This window comes from Oncorhynchus tshawytscha, linkage group LG13, assembly GCF_018296145.1.
Source record: "Oncorhynchus tshawytscha isolate Ot180627B linkage group LG13, Otsh_v2.0, whole genome shotgun sequence".
Classification (NCBI taxonomy): domain Eukaryota; kingdom Metazoa; phylum Chordata; class Actinopteri; order Salmoniformes; family Salmonidae; genus Oncorhynchus; species Oncorhynchus tshawytscha.
The window spans coordinates 62,148,249-62,173,650 of record NC_056441.1 but is presented as its reverse complement, the minus strand read 5'-3'; the positions used below and the strand labels follow the sequence as shown (position 1 = coordinate 62,173,650).

General features: G+C 43.8%; 2 protein-coding genes across 5 annotated transcripts in view; one reads left to right on the top strand and one right to left on the bottom strand.

Moving 5' to 3' along the window:
- LOC112234725 (tripartite motif-containing protein 3-like) overlaps positions 1–24,922 on the top strand; it is a 46,173-nt gene extending 21,251 nt beyond the window's left edge. The window contains exons 1-15 of one of the 4 annotated variants that reach the window (XM_024402993.2): positions 4,955–5,410; positions 9,157–9,335; positions 13,211–13,451; positions 13,930–14,081; positions 14,380–14,560; positions 14,897–15,067; positions 15,240–15,536; positions 17,244–17,508; positions 18,269–18,372; positions 19,772–19,939; positions 20,157–20,325; positions 20,706–20,765; positions 21,002–21,072; positions 22,511–22,651; positions 22,784–24,922. In XM_024402993.2, the coding sequence (XP_024258761.1) occupies positions 9,190–9,335; positions 13,211–13,451; positions 13,930–14,081; positions 14,380–14,560; positions 14,897–15,067; positions 15,240–15,536; positions 17,244–17,508; positions 18,269–18,372; positions 19,772–19,939; positions 20,157–20,325; positions 20,706–20,765; positions 21,002–21,072; positions 22,511–22,651; positions 22,784–22,936 (2,319 nt within the window). In that variant the 5' untranslated portion in view covers positions 4,955–5,410; positions 9,157–9,189 and the 3' untranslated portion in view covers positions 22,937–24,922. Of the gene's footprint in view, positions 1–4,954; positions 5,411–9,156; positions 9,336–9,370; positions 9,417–9,461; positions 9,498–13,210; positions 13,452–13,929; positions 14,082–14,379; positions 14,561–14,896; positions 15,068–15,239; positions 15,537–17,243; positions 17,509–18,268; positions 18,373–19,771; positions 19,940–20,156; positions 20,326–20,705; positions 20,766–21,001; positions 21,073–22,510; positions 22,652–22,783 lie in introns of those variants that run through there. The other 3 variants (XM_024402992.2, XM_024402995.2, XM_042296118.1) reach the window with 3 other exon arrangements.
- The window catches only part of LOC112234724 (complement C4-B-like), a 43,094-nt gene continuing 41,551 nt past the window's right edge, over positions 23,860–25,402 (bottom strand). Inside the window, exon 40 of the mRNA XM_024402991.2 lies at positions 23,860–25,278. Within this exon, the coding sequence (XP_024258759.2) occupies positions 25,137–25,278 (142 nt within the window). The 3' untranslated portion in view covers positions 23,860–25,136. The remainder of the gene's footprint in view (positions 25,279–25,402) is intronic.

The window sequence follows — 25,402 nt, the reverse complement described above, 5'->3', positions numbered from 1 at the left end:
GAAGGCTGCTGCAGGTTTAGTGTAGCAACTAGCCAGCACACACACAGAGCAAAGAGGGAGAGAGAGGGAGGGAAGGCTGCTGCAGGTTTAGTGTAGCAACTAGCCAGCACACACACAGCAAAGAGGGAGAGAAAGGGGAGGAGCCTGAAGCGTTTGTCTTGGCATGATCCCTTTTGATGTCACCGTTCAGCTGCTATCATTCAGCTGCTGAGAAGAGAGGGAGGGGGCTATGGCGGGAGAGAGGGAGGGGGCTATGGCGGGAGAGAGGGAGGGGGAAGGCTATGGCGGGAGAGAGGGAGGGGGCTATGGCGGGAGAGAGGGAGGGGGCTATGGCGGGAGAGAGGGGAGGGGGCTATGGCGGGAGAGGGAGGGGGCTATGGCGGGAGAGAGGGGGTGTGGGGGAAGAGGGAAAGGGATCTGCAGAGATTCTGTCACAGGGTCTTGTAATCACTGGGCAGGAAAAAACAATGGACCCTATAGCCTAGCCTGCTGCTTCTTCTGCTGCTGGCTGAGAACAACTCCAACTGTATGGTTGTGTACCAAATGCACCCTATTCCCTACATAGTGCACTACTGACAAAAGTGGTTATTATCTAATATGGTTTGTGTCCCTAATGGCTCCCTATTCCCTTTATAGTGCTAGGCAAGTTGCTGAGATCCGACTGCTACTGTTTCTGCTGCTGGGATGGTTTAGATGGGAGGGGGAGGGAGGGAGAGCTCAGTGCTCTCATTGTATATGTGCTGAAAGCAGAAGGAATGTGATTGTTTTGAGCTGCTCCCTGTAGCAGAGACAGATGCCTCTGGATGCTCTGCCTATTGGTCTGAGGGAGACTACAGCAGGCTAGCTCACCCTACTCTATCTCTCTGTATAGAAGAGAGCTCCCTGTGTATTTCTGTGTCTAGAGCTAGTTCCTCTACTACTCTCCAAGAGTGTATAGGCTAGAGGTTGACCGATTATGATTTTTCAACGCCGATACCGATTATTAGAGGACCACAAAAAGACTATACCGAATAATCGGCCGATTTATAAATGTGTATAGAAGCTTGCTTCTCTCTCTCTCTCCCTCTCTCTGTGTATAGAAGCTAGCTCCCTGCTTCTCTCCCTCTCTCTGTGTATAGAAGCTTGCTCCCTGTTTCTCTCTCTCTCTTTGTGTATAGAAGCTAGCTCCCTGCTTCTCTCTCTCTCTCTCTCTCTCTCTCTCTGTGTATAGAAGCTTGCTCCCTGTTTCTCTCTCTCTCTCTCTTTGTGTATAGAAGCTCTCTTTGTGTATAGAAGCTAGCTCCCTGCTTCTCTCTCTCTCTCTCTGTGTATAGAAGCTTGCTCCCTGCTTCTCTCTCTCTCTCTCTGTGTGTATAGAAGCTTGCTTCCCTGTTTCTCTCCCTCTCTTTGTGTATAGAAGCTAGCTCCCTGCTTCTCGCCCTCTCTTTGTGTATAGAAGCTAGCTCCCTGCTTCTCTCTCTCTGTGTGTATAGAAGCTTGCTCCCTGCTTCTCTCTCTCTCTCTGTGTATAGAAGCTAGCTCCCTGTTTCTCTCTCTCTCTCTGTGTATAGAAGCTTGCTCCCTGCTTCTCTCCCTCTCTCTGTGTATAGAAGCTTGCTCCCTGTTTCTCTCTCTCTCTCTGTGTATAGAAGCTTGCTCCCTGCTTCTCTCTCTCTCTCTCTGTGTATAGAAGTTTGCTCCCTGTTTCTCTCTCTCCCTCTCTTTGTGTATGTTTGCTCCCTGTAGAAGCTAGCTCCCTGCTTCTCTCTCTGTGTATAGAAGCTAGCTCCCTGCTTCTCTCTCTGTGTATAGAAGCTAGCTCCCTGCTTCTCTCTCTGTGTATAGAAGCTAGCTCCCTGCTTCTCTCTCTCTCTGTGTATAGAAGCTTGCTCCCTGCTTCTCTCTCTCGCTCTCTCTGTGTATATAAGCTTGCTCCCTGTTTCTCTCTCTCTCTTTGTGTATAGAAGCTTGCTCCCTGATTCTCGCTCTCTGTGTATATAAAAGCTAACTCCCTCTCTCTTTCTCTGTGTGTATATATAGAGGTCGATTATGATTTTTCAACGCCAATACTGATTATTGGAGGACCAAAAAAGCCGATACTGATTAATCAGGCAATTAAAAAAAATTAAAACAAGTTTTTTATTTGTAATAATGACAATTACAACAATACTAAATGAACAGTTATTTTAACTTAATATAATACATCAATAAAATCCATTTAGCCTCAAATAAATAATGAAACATGTTCAATTTGGTTTAAATAATGCAAAAACAAAGTGTTGGAGAAGAAAGTAAAAGTGCAATATGTGCCGTGTAAAAAAGCTAACGTTTAAGTCCCTTGCTCAGAACATGAGAACATATGAAAGCTGGTGGTTCCTTTTAACATGAGACTTCAATATTCCCAGGTAAGAAGTTTTAGGTTGTAGTTATTATATGAATTATAGGACTATTTCTCTCTATACGATTTGTATTTCATATACCTTTGACTATTGGATGTTCTTATAGGCACTTTAGTATTGCCAGTGTAACAGTATAGCTTCCGTCCCTCTCCTCGCTACTACCTGGGCTCGAACCAGGAACACATCGGCAACAGCCACCCTCAAAGCAGCGTTACCCATCGCTCCACAAAAGCTGAAGCCCTTGCAGAGCAAGGGGAACAACTACTCCAAGTCTCAGAGCGTGTGACGTTTGAAACGCTGTTAGCGTGCACCCCGCTAACTAGCAAGCCATTTCACATCGGTTACACAGCCATTTTCCAGCCAAAGAGAGGAGTCACAAAAAGCAGAAAGAGATAGAAAATGAATCACTAACCTTTGATGATCTTCATCAGATGACACTCATAGGACTTCATGTTACACAATACATGTATGTTTTGTTCGATAAAGTTCATATTTATATCCAAAAATCTCAGTTTACATTGGCGCGTTATGTTCAGTAATGTTTTGCTTCCAAAACATCCGGTGATTTTGCAGAGAGCCACATCAATTTACAGAAATACTCATAATAAACATTGATAAAAGATACACGTGTTATGCATGGAATTATAGATAAACTTCTCCTTAATGCAACTGCTGTGTCCGATTTCATAAAAGCTTTACGGAAAAAGCACGCCATGCAATAATCTGAGTACAGCGCTCAGGCACCAAAACAAGCCATACAGATACCCACCATGTTGTGGAGTCAACACAAGTCAGAAATAGCATTATAAATATTCACTTACCTTTGATCTTCATCAGAATGCACTCCCAGGAATCCCAGTTCCACAATAAATGTTTGTTTTGTTCGATAAAGGCCATAATTTATGTCCAAATACCTCCTTTTTGTTTGCGCGTTTACTTCACAAATCCAAATTCATGAGGCGCGAGCACCAGACGAAAAGTCAAAAAGTTCCATTACAGTTTGTAGAAACATGTCGAACGATGTATAGAATCAATCTATAGGATGTTTTTAACATAAATCTTCAATAATGTTCCAACTGGACAATTCCTTTGTCTTTAGAAATGCAATGGAACGCAGGTCGCTCTCATGGCCACGCGCGTGACCAGCTCATGGCCCTCTGCCAGACACCTGATTGAAACAGCTCTCAAGCCTGAAACAAGGTTCTAAAGACTGTTGACATCTAGTGGAAGCCGTAGCAAGTGCAATCGGACCAAATGTACACTATCTTGGATAGGCAAAGAGTTGAAAAACTACAAACTAGAGGTTGACCGATTAATCGTAATGGCCGATTTAATTAGGGCTGATTTCAAGTTTTCATAACAATCGGAAATCTGTATTTTTGGACGCCGATTTTGCCAATTTAAACGCCATTTTTTTATACCTAGGAACGGTGGGTTAACTGCCTTGTTCAGGGGCAGAACGACAGATTTTTACCTTGTCAGCTCGGGGGATCCAATCTTGCAACCTTACAGTTGCTAGCTAGCATTAAACTTATCTTATAAAAAACAATCAATCAATCATAATCACTAGTTAACTACACATGGTTGATGATATTACTAGTTTATCTAGCGTGTCCTGCGTTGCACTCTGTCGTTCTGCCCCTGAACAAGGCAGTTAACCCACTGTTCCTAGGCCCTCATTGAAAATAAGAATGTGTTCTTAACTGACTTGCCTAGTTAAATAAAGAAAAAACAATCGTCAAAATCGTTGTCTAAAAATACAGATTTCCGATTGTTATGAAAACTTGAAATCGGCCATTCCGATGAATTGGTCGACCTCTAGTATAGAAGCTAGCTCCCTGCTTCTCTTTCTCTGTGTGTATAGAAGCTAGCTCCCTGCTTCTCTTTCTCTGTGTGTATAGAAGCTAGCTCCCTGCTTCTCTTTCTCTGTGTGTATAGAAGCTAGCTCCCTGCTTCTCTTTCTCTGTGTGTGTGTATAGAAGCTAGCTCCCTGCTTCTCTTTCTCTGTGTGTGTGTATAGAAGCTAGCTCCCTGCTTCTCTTTCTCTGTGTGTGTGTATAGAAGCTAGCTCCCTGCTTCTCTCTTTCTCTCTCTGTGTATAGAAGCTATATCCCTACCACCATACTACTGTTATGTACCTACTACTGCTCCCAGACAGACAGATGGACAGACAGGCATGCAGAGAGAGACAGACAGACAGATGGACAGACAGGCATGCAGAGAGAGAGAGAGAGAGACAGACAGATGGATAGACAGGCATGCAGAGAGAGAGAGAGAGAGACAGACAGACAGATATACAGACAGGCATGCAGAGAGACAGACAGGCATGCAGAGAGAGAGAGACAGATGGACAGACAGGCATGCAGAGAGAGAGAGAGAGAGACAGACAGACAGATATACAGACAGGCATGCAGAGAGAGAGAGAGAGAGACAGATATACAGACAGGTGGTCCTCTCAGAGCTACTGTTATTCAGCTCTCTAGGCTAGCTGGAAGTCAGGCAGGAGGAGGTACAGGGGAAGGAACCAGGGAGGAATTTGGGGAGTGACATTTTAAGGCTTCCTCTTTTACTCCTTCCTCTTTCAGCACCAGAACAACACAACAGAGAGAGGAGCTAACTGCCTGGAGAGCTACACAGAGAAGAGCTCTTTGCTTTGTCTACTGTGCCAAGCGACTAATCTCACAGTCTGGTGTGTAAATAAATAACCACCAGAGAGAGAAAGTGACAGCCAGGAGGGAGAACAGAAAGATGGGGTAAAGAAGGAGGGAATCGCAGCATTCATTGTGGTCTGTTTGTGAGCAGAGCAGGAGAGCTTTAAGAAAGCTCCAAGGCCCAGCGGTCTACGGGTCCGCTGCTCCATCAGAACAGAACAGAACTGGACAGAGCAGAGAAGTCAGACTGAGAAATCAGTTGAATTGACTTGTCTCTGCGGAGAGATTACTGACCAAGCCTCAGTCAAGCCCAGCACATGAAAGATGAGTCCAGACTACAGTTCTACACTACAGGCTGTGGTGGTGGTGAAGATGTGAAAGGTGAGTGGACGTTTCTCTCTAAGGGAAGACTTGCGTTAGCTCAGCGGACTAACACAGTCTTGTATTCACGTTCATTCTCTGGATTAGTTGCATCAGGGCTGTGGTGGTAAAGATGTGACGGGTGAGTCACTGGACATTTCTGTAGAAACAAGGTTGAAGCATAGAGAATAGAGATTGTATAATCTCCATTAGTGGAAATTGGCGTCTTAGCAACATGACTAAAAAGGCAGGTCTATGACATCATCCACTCTAGTGAATTGTAGGATATCTATGTGTGTATGTTTCTCACATATCAGGGAGTTCCCCCCTGTCCCTGTATTCCATTCCCTGGATTAGTTTCTATCTAGGTCACTCACAGGCATGGCCTGAAACTGTATAGCATAATATTACCACATGCTACCATATGTCCTTTTTTAACACAACATTTTCTCCAAAATTGGCTGTTTGTGATACAGTATTTCCTGCACTCAGTGAATACGTTATTTTAGACAGTGTGGCCATTGTTCTCTTATCAAGCCTGATTTAAGGCCCACAGATTTAAGGCCAGTTTGTTCTTTTGTAGCATACCGCTTTCTATCCCTGGTAACCTTCCATGTTGTATCACCCAGTAATGCTGAGTCCCAAATGACACTCTATTCCCTATATAGTGCCTATATAGTGCACTACTCGTGACTGGAGCCCTATGGGCCCTGGTCAAAATTAGTGCACTGTATATGGAATAGGGTGCCATTTGAGATGCAGACTATGAATACCTGCTTTGAGATCTTTGCAACACAAATATAATTTCAAAAGTCATTTCAACCTGCTCGTTTTAAACATGATCTCTACATAATCCTAGGTGTTACTGACAGAAATGGATTTGTGTTCGTACTTTGCAGAGCAGACAACCATCACTACATAACAGGTTGTCGTATAAGAGAGTACAGTCTTAGAAAAAAAGGTTCCAAAAGCGTTCTTCAGCTGTCCCCATAGGAGAACAGTTTTGGTTCCAGGTGGAAAGGGTTGCAGAAAGGGTTCGACATGGAACCCTAAAGGGTTCTACTTGCAACTAAAAAGGGTCCTCTTATGGGGACAGCCGAAGAACTCTTCGAGTGGCACCTTTTTTTTCTAAGAGTGTAGTGAGTCATAAAAGGACTGGCTATTTCATTTTAAAGTAGAATGTACTTCTTTTTTTTAATCAAAGCTGTCTGAGAGTAGGACCTAAACGTGGATGACATTACTCTTTAACAAGGAGCTTATGACGGCTTCTGCATAAGGACATACTTATTACCAAGCCTAATATAGAAGAATAATAAAATAAATGTAGAAGAATAAGACAAGCTTTTACATATGAAGCTAAAATAAAGTGTCAAGGTTATGGAACGGTTGCAGCAAGTGGGCGGATGTGTTGGGGTAGGCGTGTGGCTTGTGGGAACACTGGGCTGTATCAATGGGCTGATATGTGGTATACTATTACTGTGCAGTTGCACTGGGTCTGATATGTGGTATAATAGTACTATACAGTAGCACTGGGTCTGATATGTGGTATAATAGTACTGTACAGTAGCACTGGGTCTGATATGTGGTATACTATTACTGTACAGTAGCACTGGGTCTGATATATGGTATAATAGTACTGTACAGTAGCACTGGGTCTGATTAAGCTGTGGGTAGGACTGTGGGTAGGACTGTGGGTGGTTGTAGTAGTGTGGTGTAGCAGTGGTCTGATACTAGTAGACCTTCGTCTCTCCTCTCCACAGCGTCTATAATAAGGCCTGTCTGTATCAGGACCTCAGTGGCATGTGGCTGGTGTCACAGTGATCTGCTCCAGGCCATGCTGTGGTTGTGGCTCAGACTCTGCTCTGTCTTGCTGTGACAATACAATAGGCCTACCCCATAATGTCTTTATGACCTGGCGCTCAAAAGACAAAGACCATACAGCATCTATCAAGTAGTCAACCCAAAACATGTTTTTTATATATATATATATATATATATATGCTAATATGGTGTATTTACAGATTGTGAGAGAAACTGCTGCTTGATTCGTGAATGTGAATTGACCATGTTAGAGCAGTATGTCTATGTACAGTTGTCACGAATAGTTACCACTTCATGGTAGTATGTTGTTGGTGATGTAGAGGTTAATCTGTGTTGTACAGCATGTCATCATCATGGCATCTCCACACTGTTAATCTGTGTTCATATAGACAGTACAGCATGGCATCTCTACACTGTTAATCTATGTTCATATAGACAGTGCAGCATGGCATCTCTACACTGTTAATCTATGTTCATATAGACAGTACAGCATGGCATCTCTACACTGTTAATCTGTGTTCATATAGACAGTACAGCATGGCATCTCCACACCGTTAATCTGTGTTCATATAGACAGTAATCTGGACCCACTGATAAAAATCATTGTAATGCCAGCTCTGGCTTTATGTGCAGATATCCTATCAACATCATTACTGTCTCTAGGCCTACTTCAAACCGCTGATTTGTCATTTTACTATACCCTAAAAACGTAATATATAAATCAGAGAAACAAATCCCAAAAATGTGTTAATGGTTTGCGTCCAAAATAGTACCATATTCCCTACATAGGGCAATAGAACCTGATCAAAAGTAGTGCACTATAAAGGAAATAGGGTACTATTTTGGGCTCAGCCATGTTCTCTTGTTACCTCTGACAGAGACCATCAGTCCAGACTTCTATGTCTTTGGGTTTGAGTGAAATGGTTCATTTCTTCACACTGGGTGATGAATGTATGACTGCTGCTGGTGGTGTGGATAATTAGATTGCCTTTGAGCTGAGCCCTGTGGCCCTCTGGCCCTGTGGCCCTCTGGCCCTGTAAACATAATCACATGGATCCATTTGTCTCCCCAGTCATGAAGCAGTTCAGTAATATTACCTTAGTTATTGCCTCAGTCCCCCTAAAGGAGCTGGAGTCTGTTAGTGAAGACAAAGAGACTGCCTGGGTTATACCAGAGAGGAAGAGGTGACGCGAGAGGGATAATCTGTCTTCCCCAGCAGTTGCCGTTTTTGTGTGTGTGTGTGTGTGTGGTGGTGGGGGGGGGTTGTTGCGTGTGGGTTATTTGATCGATTAGAAGTTTCATAATGATTACGTTATGAGTATACGGAAATAATATGGACACGTGACATCCTGGCAACTTTGAGAAAAAAGTAGAAAGTGTTACTGTATATCCAAGTTGTGCCTAATCATCACTAGTTTTGACTTTGTGGCTGTGGTAACCGTTCTGCATGTTCACACACGTATATGCCCTGTCAATGGCTAGAATAGTCCCACCTGATCTTGCCTCCTCCCTACTGCCTTCCTGCCATTTGTTAACATTTATTTACATTGTTAGAGTGGCCAATAGAGAATCTGGTCAATATAATGGATCGATCATCTGTGTTTATAGGGATATGGTTGGATAAACTAGGAGAGTACCCTTGACTTTATCTCCTAATGATGATGATGACGCTGTTTCTGGTCATCAAGTAATTATTCTATACAATGACATCTTACTCCTGTGAAGCCTTGAACAGATCGTGATCCTGTCCTCCCTTCGTATGGTCAGGTGGGGCCTCCTCTTTCTCCATATAGTTGCACAATGATTTTTCTATTAATTCACACCAATCCAATGCTTCGACAATCTATGAAGAAAGGTAAGCAAGGATACCCTCCAGGGAAAAGAGTCTGTATTCGTAATGCAGCTTGTTTCACAGTGTTCTCACCTGCTCATCTCTCTTTCTTCAGGTGAAAAGGTGCTTGTGCTCCTTCTCCCTGTGAATGTCTGTCACCATGGCGAAGCGTGAGACGGGCAGCACCAGCCCAGTGGTTCGGCAGATAGACAAACAGTTCCTGGTCTGCAGCATCTGTCTGGACCACTACCACAACCCTAAAGTCCTGCCCTGCCTACACACCTTCTGTGAGAAGTAAGTCTCTACCATACACCCTACACCTAACCACTACCACAACCCTAAAGTCCTGCCCTGCCTACACACCTTCTGTGAGAAGTAAGTCTCTACCATACACCCTACACCTAACCACTACCACAACCCTAAAGTCCTGCCGTGCCTACACACCTTCTGTGAGAAGTAAGTCTCTACCATACACCAGGGATCATCAACTAAATTCAGCCGCAGGCCGATTTGTTCTTCAGCAGATGATCAGGGGGCCGGAACATAATGACAAATAATCTGTAGACTGCTGATTGACCGCTAGAAGCCCAAACAGATATAATATTTGACTAAAACATCATCATTTCAAATCTTGCTTACATTTGTATATGATCACATATATCTCTATCATGCGTGGGAATACTTTGGAACAACTGATTTGCTGGTGTTTTTACAGTCTTTTATGTCCGACAATGAATTATTATTTTTTTATGTGCTTTTTGGCTCAGAACTTGGGGGGCAAATACAATCACAGCCAGTTGGGGAACCCTACCCTACACCCTAACCACTACCGCAACACTGAAATCCTGCTCTGACTACACACCTAACCTTAACTACTGGCACAATCCCAAGGTTCTGCTGGGGTCTGGTAGATCCTGCTGTGTGTAGGAGGAAATGAACTCAAATTAATGGTCTTTGCAAAACTACTTTACCAGATGTATTTCTCACTTATTTTAATCTAAGGAAAATGTATTTCCTGCCCTGCAATAGTGAGTTGTTGAACTAGGTCAGAGCATGAGGTAATGTTTGCGAGAGAGGATAAGTTCTTGCATCATAAAGTCATGAGAGTCATGTGTTATGGCATTAAGTCATGAGAGTCGTGTGTGTTATGGCATTAAGTCATGAGAGTCATGTGTGTGTTATGGCATTAAGTCATGAGAGTCATGTGTGTGTTATGGCATTAAGTCATGAGAGTCATGTGTTATGGCATTAAGTCATGAGAGTCATGTGTTATGGCATTAAGTCATGAGAGTCATGTATGTGTTATGGCATTAAGTCATGAGAGTCATGTGTTATGGCATTAAGTCATGAGAGTCATGTGTTATGGCATTAAGTCATGAGAGTCATGTGTTATGGCATTAAGTCATGAGAGTCATGTGTTATGGCATTAAGTCATGAGAGTCATGTATGTGTTATGGCATTAAGTCATGAGAGTCATGTGTTATGGCATTAAGTCATGAGAGTCATGTATGTGTTATGGCATTAAGTCATGAGAGTCATGTATGTGTTATGGCATTAAGTCATGAGAGTCATGTGTTATGGCATTAAGTCATGAGAGTCATGTATGTGTTATGGCATTAAGTCATGAGAGTCATGTATGTGTTATGGCATTAAGTCATGAGAGTCATGTGTTATGGCATTAAGTCATGAGAGTCATGTGTTATGGCATTAAGTCATGAGAGTCATGTATGTGTTATGGCATTAAGTCATGAGAGTCATGTGTTATGGCATTAAGTCATGAGAGTCATGTATGTGTTATGGCATTAAGTCATGAGAGTCATGTATGTGTTATGGCATTAAGTCATGAGAGTCATGTATGTGTTATGGCATTAAGTCATGAGAGTCATGTGTTATGGCATTAAGTCATGAGAGTCATGTGTTATGGCATTAAGTCATGAGAGTCATGTGTTATGGCATTAAGTCATGAGAGTCATGTGTTATGGCATTAAGTCATGAGAGTCATGTATGTGTTATGGCATTAAGTCATGAGAGTCATGTGTTATGGCATTAAGTCATGAGAGTCATGTATGTGTTATGGCATTAAGTCATGAGAGTCATGTATGTGTTATGGCATTAAGTCATGAGAGTCATGTATGTGTTATGGCATTAAGTCATGAGAGTCATGGATCATGTCATGTGTTATGGCATTAAGTCATGAGAGTCATGTGTTATGGCATTAAGTCATGAGAGTCATGTGTTATGGCATTAAGTCATGAGAGTCATGTGTTATGGCATTAAGTCATGAGAGTCATGTGTTATGGCATTAAGTCAAGAGTCATGTGTTATGGCATTAAGTCATGAAGTCATTGTTATGGCATTAAGTCATGAGAGTCATGTGTTATGGCATTAAGTCATGTGTTATGGCATTAAGTCATGAGAGTCATGTGTTATGGCATTAAGTCATGATTTGTTATGGCATTAAGTCATGAGAGTCATGTGTTATGGCATTAAGTCAATGAGTCATGTGTTATGGCATTAAGTCATGAGAGTCATGTGTTTTGGCATTAAGTCATGAGAGTCATGTGTTATGGCATTAAGTCATGAGAGTCATGTGTGTGTTATGGCATTAAGTCATGAGAGTCATGTGTGTGTTATGGCATTAAGTCATGAGAGTCATGTATGTGTTATGGCATTAAGTCATGAGAGTCATGTGTGTGTTATGGCATTAAGTCATGAGAGTCATGTAACTATGGCATTAAGTCATGAGAGTCATGTATGTGTTATGGCATTAAGTCATGAGAGATGTAGTCATGTGTGTGTTATGGCATTAAGTCATGAGAGTCATGTGTTATGGCATTAAGTCATTGTGTTATGGCATTAAGTCATGAGAGTCATGTATGTTTATGGCATTAAGTCATGAGAGTCATGTATGTGTTATGGCATTAAGTCATGAGAGTCATGTGTGTGTTATGGCATTAAGTCATGAGAGTCATGTGTTATGGCATTAAGTCATGAGAGTCATGAGTGTTATGGCATTAAGTCATGAGAGTCATGTATGTGTTATGGCATTAAGTCATGAGAGTCATGTATGTGTTATGGCATTAAGTCATGAGAGTCATATGGCATTAAGTCATGAGAGTCATGTGTTATGGCATTAAGTCATGAGAGTCATGTGTTATGGCATTAAGTCATGAGAGTCATGTGTTATGGCATTAAGTCATGAGAGTCATGTGTTATGGCATTAAGTCATGAGAGTCATGTGTTATGGCATTAAGTCATGAGAGTCATGTATGTTATGGCATTAAGTCATGAGAGTCATGTGTGTTATGGCATTAAGTCATGAGAGTCATGTATGTGTTATGGCATTAAGTCATGAGAGTCATGTATGTGTTATGGCATTAAGTCATGAGAGTCATGTATGTGTTATGGCATTAAGTCATGAGAGTCATGTGTTATGGCATTAAGTCATGAGAGTCATGTGTTATGGCATTAAGTCATGAGAGTCATGTATGTGTTATGGCATTAAGTCATGAGAGTCATGTATGTGTTATGGCATTAAGTCATGAGAGTCATGTGTTATGGCATTAAGTCATGAGAGTCATGTACAGTATGTGTATGCCAGAGATTTCCTTATCAGCTTGGCTTCCCAGTGACTTAAGGTGACAGGCAGTCTCCCCAGGCCTGGTGGAGGGAGAGCAGGGTGCATTCTCCTGAGGGTGCCAGGCTACTGCTGCTTCACCCATCCCACCACATATTCACATGAAGAGGAGGGGCCACAAGCACCTTTCAGCTAGAGAGGGAGAGGGTGAGAGAGCGTGAGCGAGGAAGAGAAAGGAGAACACAGAGGAACAGTGAGCATTCTCCTGATGGTGGCACAGTCCACAGTGGTGCTGCCAGCTAGCAGCTCTTTCCACCCCTGCTACTCTCACTTGACAGGAATGCTCTCATCAGCACTCTCTGCTCTCCATATTGCCAGACACAGCTCACTGACATCTGCTCTGTCCTCTGCCCTGTCTGTTCTGTTCATATCATCTTCTGGAGAGGGCTGCAGCAATGTTGTAAGCTCCTTGACTTGACCCTTTATTGGTGCCAATTGGTGAAAGGGTTGACATTTGTCTAAATGTGATGAGCACCATTAACTTGACATGGTTTATAACAAGCCATCCCTGTTGTTCTCCTGTCTTTTCCAGATGCCTACAGAACTACATCCCCCCTCAGTCCCTGACACTATCGTGTCCCGTGTGTCGTCAGACGTCCATCCTGCCAGAGAAGGGCGTGGCCGCGCTGCAGAACAACTTCTTCATAACCAACCTGATGGAGGTGCTGCAGAGGGACCCAGAGTGTTCTCCTCCAGAGGCCTGCAGTGTGCTGGAGTCAGTCAGTGCTGCTGCCGCCTGCCAGCCGCTCTCCTGCCCCAACCACGAGGGCAAGGTAGGCTTCTATTATCCCTCTGCTGCCCCAACAAAGTGGGAAAGGTCTGGCATCTAATTGATGACACATTGGCGTCGCTGACTGTTAGTGAACACAACTGATTTTAGATTAGTACCTGTATCCACAAAACATTTCAGAGCTGGAGGGCTGATCTAGAATCTGTCCATATAATCTAAAAGGCCAAACTGATCCTAGATCATCACTCCTACTATGAGACGCTTAGTTGATATGCGCCATGGACTAGCTAAATCAGTACGTATCTGAGTTGAAGGAAGAATGTCTGAGGGCCGACCTTGCCAGTTTTTTATTGAAGGGAGCCTTTTGTTCACAATTGTGGATTCACACCAATTACAAGCCCCTAAACATTGAGTAAATGTATCCATGTTTGACCTTGTCACTGTATGAACCTGCCTGGTCTGTGGTGAGTCATCATGTGTGTTGAGCTGTGCTGTGTGTTGCTCCCCTCCACCCCCTGCAGGTGATGGAGTTCTACTGCGAGTCGTGTGAGACTGCCATGTGTTTGGAGTGTACTGAGGGAGAGCACAGGGAACATGTGACTGTCCCTCTGAGAGATGTCTTGGAGCAACAGAAAGCAGCCCTGAAGACCCAGCTGGATGCCATACGCAACAGGTACTGGATGGTAAACCGGTCTATACTGCTCTGTCTGTAATGATGGACGGTTTTAGGGTTGTTAAAGCCCTATTCTGAGTTCATTGACCACTGTGTGTGTACACACTGGATACGTCTGGTAAGTGCAATGACAAAGTACCAGAGTGCACTTTTCCAGTCTCTAGGTTTCAGCTTCTAATGGAGGACTGAAGATCGATGGAAATTGCACACACATTTAGTCAGTTCCTCTGTTCATGCCCGTTGGTTACTTGATCTGACTGAAGTTGTGACAGTATACTGTTTCCTCTTCCTGTCCCAGGCTGCCCCAGCTGAGGGCTGCTATAGAGCTGGTAGGGGAGATCTCCAAGCAGCTGACTGACAGGAAGAACGAGGCGGTGACAGAGATCAGCAGTACCTTTGAGGAGCTAGAGAGGGCGCTACACCTCAGAAAGACCACCCTCATCACTGACCTGGAGAACATCTGCTGCACCAAGCAGAAGGTACCTGCAACCGGATTAGGTCTGCTGTTCCAAATGATACCCTATTTCCTATTTAGTGCACTACTTTTGACCAGGACCTGATCAAAGGTAGGGCACTGTATAAGGAATAGGGGGTCATTTGGGACACATTGATGGTCTATCTCTCTCTTACTTCTGTGAATGACTATCTCTCGACTCTCTTTCTCTCTCGGTCTTACCTCTTTTTCTCCCTTTCTCTTCACTCTGTTTCTGACTACCTACCTACCATTCGCTCTCTCTCCTCTCCTCCCTGTCTTCAACTATCCCTCCTTCCTCTCCTCCCTCTCTTAGCATCTCTCCTCTTCTCTCTGTCTGTAGGTGCTCCAGGCCCAGCTCTCCTCTCTCCTGCAGGGTAAGGACAACATCCAGAGCTGCAGTAGTTTTACGGAGCAGGCTCTGAGCCATGGCAGTGCTACAGAGGTTCTGCTGGTCCAGAAACAGATGGGAGAGAGGGTCAGCGCCCTGGCCCGACACACCTACCCAGAACAGGTTTGTGGACACGTTTGTTTGTTTGTTTCACATATATACATAGCATCATTGTATATGTCCCAAATGGGCCCCGGTCAAATGTAGTGCACTATATAGGGAATAGGTTTCCATTCGGGACGAAGCCATAAGGATGCTGGTTAAACGTAACAAGCCTTCCCTTGCCCCCTCCCAGCCCCATGAGAACAGCCATCTTGACTGCCAGGTGGAGACAGAGGGTCTTCGTCGTTCCATCCAGAATCTGGGTGTGCTCATCACCACAGGAGCCGTAGGCCACACCTCCGTCGCCACGGGAGAGGGACTACGCCACGCCCTGGTTAGCCAGCACACCACCGTCACCGTGACGACCAAGGACAAGGACAGTGAGCTGGTGAAGACGGGCAACGCGGCGCTGCGGGCCGAGATCGTGTCGATGGACGGGGCGGTAACCACGGAGACAGAGGTGGTGGATAATAAGAATGGGACGTATGAGGTGAGGATAATTGTACTTAGTGTATGACATCTAACTTGCAATATATGTATTGTGTTAATGTATGTAACGTACAGTTGAAGTTGGAAGTTTACATACACTTAGGTTGGAGTCATTAACTTATTTTTCAACCACTCCACAAATTTCTAGTTTTGGCAAGTCGTTTAGGACATCTACTTTCTGCATGACACAAGTCATTTTTCCAACAATTGTTTACAGACAGATTATTTCACTTATAATTCACTGTATCACAAAAAAAATGATGTCATGGCTTTAGAAGCTTCTGATAGGCTAATTGACATCATTTGAGTCAATTGGAGGTGTACCTGTGGATGCATTTCAAGACCTACCTTCCAACTCAGTGCGTATTTGCTTGACATCATGGGAAAATCAAAATAAATCAGCCAAGACATCAGAAAAACAACTGTAGACCTCCACAAGTCTGTCTCATCCTTGGGAGCAATTTCCAAATGCCGGAAAGTACCACGTTCATCTGTACAAACAATAGTACGCAAGTATAAACACCATGGGACCACGCTGTCGTCATACCGCTCAGGAAGGAGGGCAAAAGTTAAAAGTGCACATCGATCCCAGAACAACAGAAAAGGACCTTGTGAAGATGCTGGAGGAAACAGGTACAGAAGTATCTATATCCACAGTAAAACGAGTCCTATATCGAAATAACCTGAAACGCCGCTCAGCAAGGAAGAAGCCACTGTTCCAAAATCACCATAACAAAGCCAGACTACGGTTTGCAACAGCACATGGGGACAAAGATTGTACTTTTTGGAGAAATATCCTCTGGTCTGATAAAACAAAAATAGAACTGTTTGGCCATAATGACCATCATTATGTTTGGAGGAAAAAGGGTGAGGCTTGTGAGCCGAAGAACACCATCCCAACCGTGAAGCACGGGGTGGCAGCATCATGTTGTGGAGGTGCTTTGCTGCAGGAGGGGCTGGTGCACTTCACAAAATAGATGTCATCATAGGGAAGGATAATTATGTGGATATATTGAATCTCAAGACATCAGTCAGGAAGTTAAAGCTTGGTCGCAAATGGGTCTTCCAAATGGACAATGACCCCATGCATACTTCCAAAGTTGTGGCAAAATGGCTTAAGGACAACTAAGTCAAGGTATTGCGGTGGCCACCACAAAGCCCTGATCTCAATCCCATAGAACATTTGTGGGCAGAACTGAAAAAGCGTGTGTGAGTAAGGAGGCCTACAAACCTGACTCAGTTCCACCAGCTCTGTCAGGAGGAATGGGCCAAAATTCACTCAAATTATTGTGGGAAGCTTGTGGAAGGCTACCCGAAACGTTTGACCCAAGTGAAACAATTTAAAGGCAATGCTACCAAATACTAATTGAGTGTATGTAAACTTCTGACCCACTGGGAATGTGATGAAGGAAATAAAAGCTGAAATAAATCATTCTCTCTACTGTTATTCTGACATTTCACATTCTTAAAATAAAGTGGTGATCGTAACTGACCTAAAACAGGGATTTTTACTAGGATTAAATGTCAGGAATTGTGAAAAACTGAGTTTAAATGTATTTGGCTAAGGTGTATGTAAACTTCCGACTTCAACTGTATGTATTGTGTCAATTGTTTAATGTACAGTGTTTATTTTGAATACAGCAGGACTGTCTAGGACTATATTCCCCTGGAGGTGCCTGATCAGGTTCTGTTCCATAATATTCTGCAGGTGGGCTATACCATGCGCTCTGAGGGGGAGTTCTCCTTCTCTCTCCTCCTGTACGACCAGCCGGTCCGGGGCAGTCCGTTCCGGCTGCGTGCGGTCAAGCCCTCGGACGTCCTGCAGTCTCCAGACGATGTGAAGAGGAGGGTGAAGAGTCCTAGTGGGACGGGGGGCCACATCAGACAGAAGGCTGTGAGGAGACCCTCCAGTATGTACAGCACCACCAAGAAGAAGGAGAACCCCATCGAGGATGAACTCATCTACAGAGTCGGTAGGTGCAGATCATAGAGACATGTAGTCCCTATTTAATATTAGTCTAACTCTGTGGTACAGCTGCTCATATTGACTTTTTAGTCATTTAGGTGATTATCTTTTGACTTTAAAGAAGTGGATTGAACTAAAGTCGGTAAGACAATAACAAGTCATATTGCAAGTAAACACATTTTAAAAACAGCTTTCTTTGCTACGCTCTTTGCTAATCAGTTAAAAAACCAGCCATGGGGAAAGAAGGGAATACAACACATTGGTTCAATGCTCCTGTCATTTTTTAAGCACTATTACTGATGAATACATTCACATTTGACTTGTTATTTTACTCTTGTATCCAGAGGCAGTGCATGCAACTGAAGTTGGTACAGTAAGACTAAAATAAGACCACCACATATCACGATCAAGTTGGATAATAGCTCTCTTAGTTATCTCAAAGTGCAGGCTGCAGGGTACAGACAATGCTGTGGGAAATACTCACACTTTGTTTCACTGCTCCCAGCAATCTTACTGATGAAGATCTTTTGAGGTCTCTGTGATAACTCGTGACTCTGTTATTTAGCCCTTGGGCCCATGGACACAGACTGTGTTCTGATTTTATGTTTGACTCAGTCTTCTTACTGGATGTGTGATGGTTTGACTCATTCTTACTGGATGTGTGATGGTTTGACTCATTCTTATTGGATGTGTGATGGTTTGACTCAGTCTTCTTACTGGATGTGTGATGGTTTGACTCATTCTTATTGGATGTGTGTATTTGACAGGAACTAGAGGGAGAGATAAAGCAGAGTTTACAAACCTCCAGGGAATCTCCACCTCTAGCAACGGACGCATCGTAGTGGCTGACAGCAACAACCAGTGCATACAGGTGAGACTACAGCCATACAACCAGTGTATACAGGTGAGACTACAGCCATACAACCAGTGCATACAGGTGAGACTACAGCCATACAACCAGTGCATACAGGTGAGACTACAGCCATACAACCAGTGCATACAGGTGAGACTACAGCCATACAACCAGTGTACACAGGTGAGACTACAGCCATACAACCAGTGTATACAGGTGAGACTACAGCCATACAACCAGTGTATACAGGTGAGACTACAGCCATACAACCAGTGTATACAGGTGAGACTACAGCCATACAACCAGTGTATACAGGTGAGACTACAGCCATACAACCAGTGTATACAGGTGAGACTACAGCCATACAACCAGTGTATACAGGTGAGACTACAGCCATACAACCAGTGTATACAGGTGAGACTACAGCCATACAACCAGTACATACAGGTGAGTCTACAGCCATACAACCAGTGCATACAGGTGAGACTACAGCCATACAACCAGTGCATGCAGGTAAGACTACAGCCATACAACCAGTGTATACAGGTGAGACTACAGCCATACAACCAGTGCATACAGGTGAGACTACAGCCATACAACCAGTGCATACAGGTGAGACTACAGCCATACAACCAGTGCATACAGGTGAGACTACAGCCATACAACCAGTGCATACAGGTGAGACTACAGCCATACAACCAGTGCATACAGGTGAGACTACAGCCATACAACCAGTGCATACAGGTGAGACTACAGCCATACAACCAGTGTATGCAGGTGAGACTACAGCCATACAACCAGTGTATACAGGTGAGACTACAGCCATACAACCAGTGCATACAGGTGAGTCTACAGCCATACAACCAGTGCATACAGGTGAGACTACAGCCATACAACCAGTGTATACAGGTGAGACTACAGCCATACAACCAGTGTATACAGGTGAGACTACAGCCATACAACCAGTGTATACAGGTGAGACTACAGCCATACAACCAGTGTATACAGGTGAGACTACAGCCATACAACCAGTGTATACAGGTGAGACTACAGCCATACAACCAGTGCATACAGGTGAGACTACAGCCATACAACCAGTGCATACAGGTGAGACTACAGCCATACAACCAGTGTACACAGGTGAGACTACAGCCATACAACCAGTGTATACAGGTGAGTGAGAGAAAGGTAACCATGTGTATAAGTGACAGTGTGCAGAGTGGAATGAGTGTAAACATGAATGGATGCAAAGCAGAAAATCTATTAGGCTAAATTTTCAATCATAGTATCACAGGTCAAACACATATTTCAGGGCAAATCTCAAATGCCACATTGTTCCTTATTGTCCCTTTTAGAAAAAGATTATCTCAAATCCTAATCTGTTTCTGAGTGTTGTTGTTGCGCTATTCTTATCCAGGTGTTCTCAAACGATGGGGCATTCAAGCTGAGGTTTGGGGTCAGGGGTCGGTCGCCGGGGCAACTGCAGCGCCCCACTGGGGTCACCGTGGATATGAACGGTGACATCATCGTGGCCGACTACGACAACCGCTGGGTCAGCATCTTCTCCTCCGACGGAAAGTTCAAGGTGAGAGGTCATCAGGTCACTCTAGGAGACTGGTCTTGAGAAAGACCTTGAGCTGAAACATCAACATTAAACAGTCTCTACTATATCCCCTCTCCTTGTATGTTCTATACATACCAGATGCACTGAGCTTTCCCATAGCTGCTCCTCAGATCAGACTCATCACATCTCTCCCTGTCCATCCCTCTGACCCTCCGTTTTCTCCCTCGCTCCCTGACAGAGTAAGATCGGTGCGGGTCGTCTGATGGGCCCTAAGGGCGTGGCGGTGGACAGGAACGGACACATCATCACAGTGGACAACAAGGCCTGCTGCGTGTTCATCTTCCAGGCCAATGGGAAGCTGGTCACCAAGTTTGGAGCCAGGGGGACGTCAGACAGACAGTTCACAGGTAGGGGAGACACTCCTTGCTTGATCTGTCTGTGGGTTTGCAGTTTTGGAACAATTCCTGTGCAAGTATTTGACATGTACAGTATATTGTATTTGCACCAGGTCTGGGCACAGCTAGCACTGAGCAACGACACAAACCATTGTACTATACATAATATGCACTGAGCTTTCCCATAGCTGTCTCTTTGATTTGTACCTCAGACAGTTTGCAGGTACTTGGGGGAAAATCTTGTATTCTCCTTGTTTTCACTCTTTGGTCAATGTGATTCTCTTCCATTTCTATAATCTTCCAATGACATGGCTCCACTAGCTACATGGAGAAACCTGTCACTCGTTTCAATCTCATCTCTGACTTTGACCTTCTGATTGTTTATTTTTTAGAAAAAAGTGGTACAAACATTTCACTGGAACCAAAGCTGAGTAAATCTGGCCCTGCGTTCAGTAAGTATTGATGTATGGTATAGCAGTCTCTTCATGATACAACTGCCCATTGCCATGTCTTACGTTGTACATTGCTTGGTGTTTCCCTTTTGTGGCTAGTGTTTCCACAGTCCTGTTGTGTACAATGTCCTAAAATAGTCTGGAACTTCCTCTACTGCACTGTTATGTTGATGACTCATGTTCTCTCCGCCTCCTCTCTTCCCTCTCCCTATCTCTTCCTCCCTTCCCTACCCTAGGTCCCCACTTTGTGGCGATCAACAACAAAAATGAGATTGTGGTAACAGACTTCCACAATCATTCGGTGAAGGTACATCTCACTATTCTCTCTTTCTGTGTGTGTGTTACTGTAGTTGTATCAGGTTGGTTTAAAATGCTTTGACTTCAGGCCTTCAGTGTTCTGTTGTGGCAGCTTTGTGTCACTCCCTCACTGCCATCCTGTAGTTACTGTACGTCACTGTGCCACAGGAAAATGTCCCACTCCCACTGTTGGCTATCTGATGTCAGTTTGAATCATTTCAAATGAAAGGAGTAGAAATCCCCAAACTCTGTTATAGTCCATGTTGGATGTGCGTAGTAGACTACCTCTGAACTGTTTAGGTTTAGGCTAGGGTTAGTGGATGTGGACATGACGCTAGGGATGTGGACATGAAGCTAGATTTGAGGTTGAGGTTAGATTTAGGGTTGAACATGGATTTGGACATGAGCTAGGGTTGAGGTTAGAGTTAGGGTTGAACCTGGCTGTAGACATGAGCTAGGGTTGAGGTTAGGGTTGAACCTGCCTGTGGACATGAGCTAGGGTTGAGGTTAGAGTTAGGGTTGAACCTGCCTGTGGACATGAGCTAGGGTTGAACCTGCCTGTGGACATGAGCTAGGGTTGAGGTTAGAGTTAGGGTTGAACCTGCCTGTGGACATGAGCTAGGGTTGAGGTTAGAGTTAGGGTTGAACCTGCCTGTGGACATGAGCTAGGGTTGAGGTTAGAGTTAGGGTTGAACCTGGCTGTGGACATGAGCTAGGGTTGAGGTTAGAGTTAGGGTTGAACCTGGCTGTAGACATGAGCTAGGGTTGAGGTTAAAGTTAGGGTTGAACCTGGCTGTGGACGTGAGCTAGGTTTGAACCTGCCTGTGGACATGAGCTAGGGTTGAGGTTAGAGTTAGGGTTGAACCTGGCTGTAGACATGAGCTAGGGTTGAGGTTAGAGTTAGGGTTGAACCTGGCTGTGGACATGAGCTAGGGTTGAACCTGCCTGTGGACATGAGCTAGAGTTGAGGTTAGAGTTAGGGTTGAACCTGGCTGTGGACATGAGCTAGAGTTGAGGTTAGAGTTAGGGTTGAACCTGGCTGTGGACATGAGCTAGGGTTGAGGTTAGAGTTAGGGTTGAACCTGGCTGGACATGAGCTAGGGTTGAGGTTAGAGTTAGGGTTGAACCTGGCTGTGGACATGAGCTAGGGTTGAACCTGCCTGTGGACATGAGCTAGGGTTGAACCTGCCTGTGGACATGAGCTAGAGTTGAGGTTAGAGTTAGGGTTGAACCTGGCTGTGGACATGAGCTAGAGTTGAGGTTAGAGTTAGGGTTGAACCTGGCTGTGGACATGAGCTAGGGTTGAGGTTAGAGTTAGGGTTGAACCTGGCTGTGGACATGATGCTAGGGTTGAGGTTAGAGTTAGGGTTGAACCTGGCTGTAGACATGAGCTAGGTTTGAGGTTCGGACACACTACTTCTGAACAGTTTGAATTCCTTCCCTAATAGGTGTATAGTGCAGACGGGGAGTTCCTGTTTAAGTTTGGTTCCCATGGCGAGGGGAACGGACAGTTCAACGCCCCGACGGGCGTTGCCGTGGACGCCAACGGGAACATCATCGTTGCCGACTGGGGGAACAGCAGAATACAGGTCAGTTATTGATGATCTTGATGACAAGATCAACAAGCAGCCTGTCATTATTTTTTGTTTGCCCTTTTGCGTTAGGTCAAAAATAATGTAACTTATGAGTACAGCTGACCCTGACCTTGTATTATCTTGCAGGTGTTTGATAGTTCCGGGTCGTTCCTGTCCTACATCAACACCACAGCAGACCCTCTCTATGGTCCACAGGGCCTGTCTCTCACCTCTGATGGACACGTGGCTGTGGCTGATTCTGGCAACCACTGCTTCAAGGTTTACCGCTACTTGCAGTAGCCATTGCTTTTGGGACGGTCTGTTGCAGGCCTACCACTACCAGGGTACGTCCCAAATGGCCCCCTATTCCCTTCATAGTGCACTACTTATTACAATAAACCACAAAAGTAGTGCACTATGTAGGGAATAAGTTGCCATTTGGGATGTACCCCAGATCCGGGCCAGACAGACAAACCAACCACAGCCTGACTTGGGTCCCAAAAATAGGTCAAATACTTGAAAGTATTTGAGATGTGCTTGATTTATCTATTTATTTGAGTTTGCACTTTTGGGACTGTTTCAGGCAAACAAAATCAAGTGCAGCACTTGAAGTATTGGAAAGCATTTGATCTAATGTATGTATTTTTGCCCCCAGGTCAGAGCACATGTGCTATCACTGAGCAACGACACAAACCAATGTACTATACATAATATACAGGTGCAATGATCTTTCCCATAGCTGTCCCTTTGAGTTCCACATCATCCAGTTAGTGTTCTCTGAACGCCCCAACATCATGAAGTAACAATATAACCCCTGTTTACTCCTCCATGTGGTGTGTTATGGAGTTTACTTTGTCCCAAATGGCACCCTATTCCTTATGTAGTGCACCAGGTAGGGAATAGGGTGCCATTTGGTATGCATCCTATGTGTGTAGAGTCTATTTACCTCTTTGTTCGGTCATTGATGTAAAACTATGAGGAGGTATGAAGTGTGTATATACTGTAACTGATATGAGACCTACACGACGTTCAGATCAGTGATAGATTGACGTATAATAGAGCCATGATGTGAAGGAGCTGGTCCCAATGCATGAAGTTGTATCTTTACCTTGTCAGCTCAGACAGGATGACATAACAGTGGAGTTTATGAACTCATCAGTTGTTTCTTCTCCATGATAAGTGCAATGAACGATGTGCTTTACAGTGAAACCAACCAACGCAAAAGCTTTTGAAACAATTTATTTCTCAGTTATCTAAGAACAAACTGACTAATCTAAAGCCATCTCACATATAAAAGGTCATCACCATCTGTGCATTGATTTGCTGTATGTACTGTGTATGCATCACTGTGTAATGGATCATTATGCAGCTTTATCTGTGCATTGATTTTAAAACATATCTTTTGGTTATTCCGAGAACAGCAGTCTAGCATTCCTAACTAAGTATGGCAGCTGTCCTAAAGTGTGCTTTTTAAAACAGGAGTTCAGCCGGAGAAGAGATGTCATGATTATGGCATATGTGAGCAGCACAATTATTATAAGTACAAAAATTAAAAATGGAATTGCTAATTTATTTTATACACTAGTTAAGCATTTACAAATTATTTTTCTAATTTGTTTTATTTGTATTTTTTTGAAATTCACACCTTTTGTCATTTGTCTCAATATACAGAAAAAAAACCTTTTTTTCAGAGTCGAACAAACAGTGCAGATTTAGAATTTGTAAGATTTGATTTGCCAAAAAAGTCTGTTTTGAAATGTGACAAAAGTTGGAGTACATATTGAAAACCAGTACCCATGATTATATTACTTAGTGTTATTGAACATGCAAAACTACATTAGATTTGACTAACTTATGGTTTTCAATCTTAAATAAACACAGTCAACAGAATGACCGTTTATATAGTTGGTCTTCAGAAGCTGAAACCACAGTGTGAATGTTTCTCAGCTTCAGTGTGTGTTAAAGGACTAGAGCTATGTTTCATTGCCTTATCACAGTTCATTACCAGGTTATAGCATTTCATTACCAACTTATAACTATTGTCCTGAGGGAAACATTAGCATTTGACGAGCTACAGTGGAACACCCCCTGGTTTTCATCACTGTAACAACACAGAGTCCCTATCACCTCTGACGTCATGCAGCCAGACAGATTGTAGCCAATCACAGGCTATTTTATTAAGGAGTATTAGACACATCACAGTCTAACTTTGTTTCAACAATATGTCTCTCAATCTTCTTTCTCTGTGAATATGCACGGGTAATAAAAGCACATTGTTTATGGAGATACTGAGTGTGCTTTCTGCTTTCGTCTATACATAATAATATATCCTTCTCTGATTCCTAGGTCAGGTGACATTCAGGAGGCACAACTTTCTGAAACGTTTCAGATAGAAATGTATTGCATAGAGCCAACATATTTCCCTATTCTCAATGGCAGAAACATGCCTGTTCTATATAATTTATTTATATCTGGAGGTTCACTGAAGGGAAGCAGTGGTTTAGATTGAACACTGGTTGAGCTCGTAATATACCATGAAGTCCTTGAGCATGTTGCAGGCTTTACGGTTCTTAGTAGCTTTACACTTCCTCTCCTCTGGAATCTCCTCCAACCACATCTTATTATCCAGGACATAGACAGGCCTACGGAAGACAGCATTTAGTTATACAGGCCTGGGTAGGACAACATTTAGTTATAGGGGCCTGAGGTGGACAACATTTAGTTATACAGGCATGGGTAGGACGACATTTATTTATAGGGGCCTGG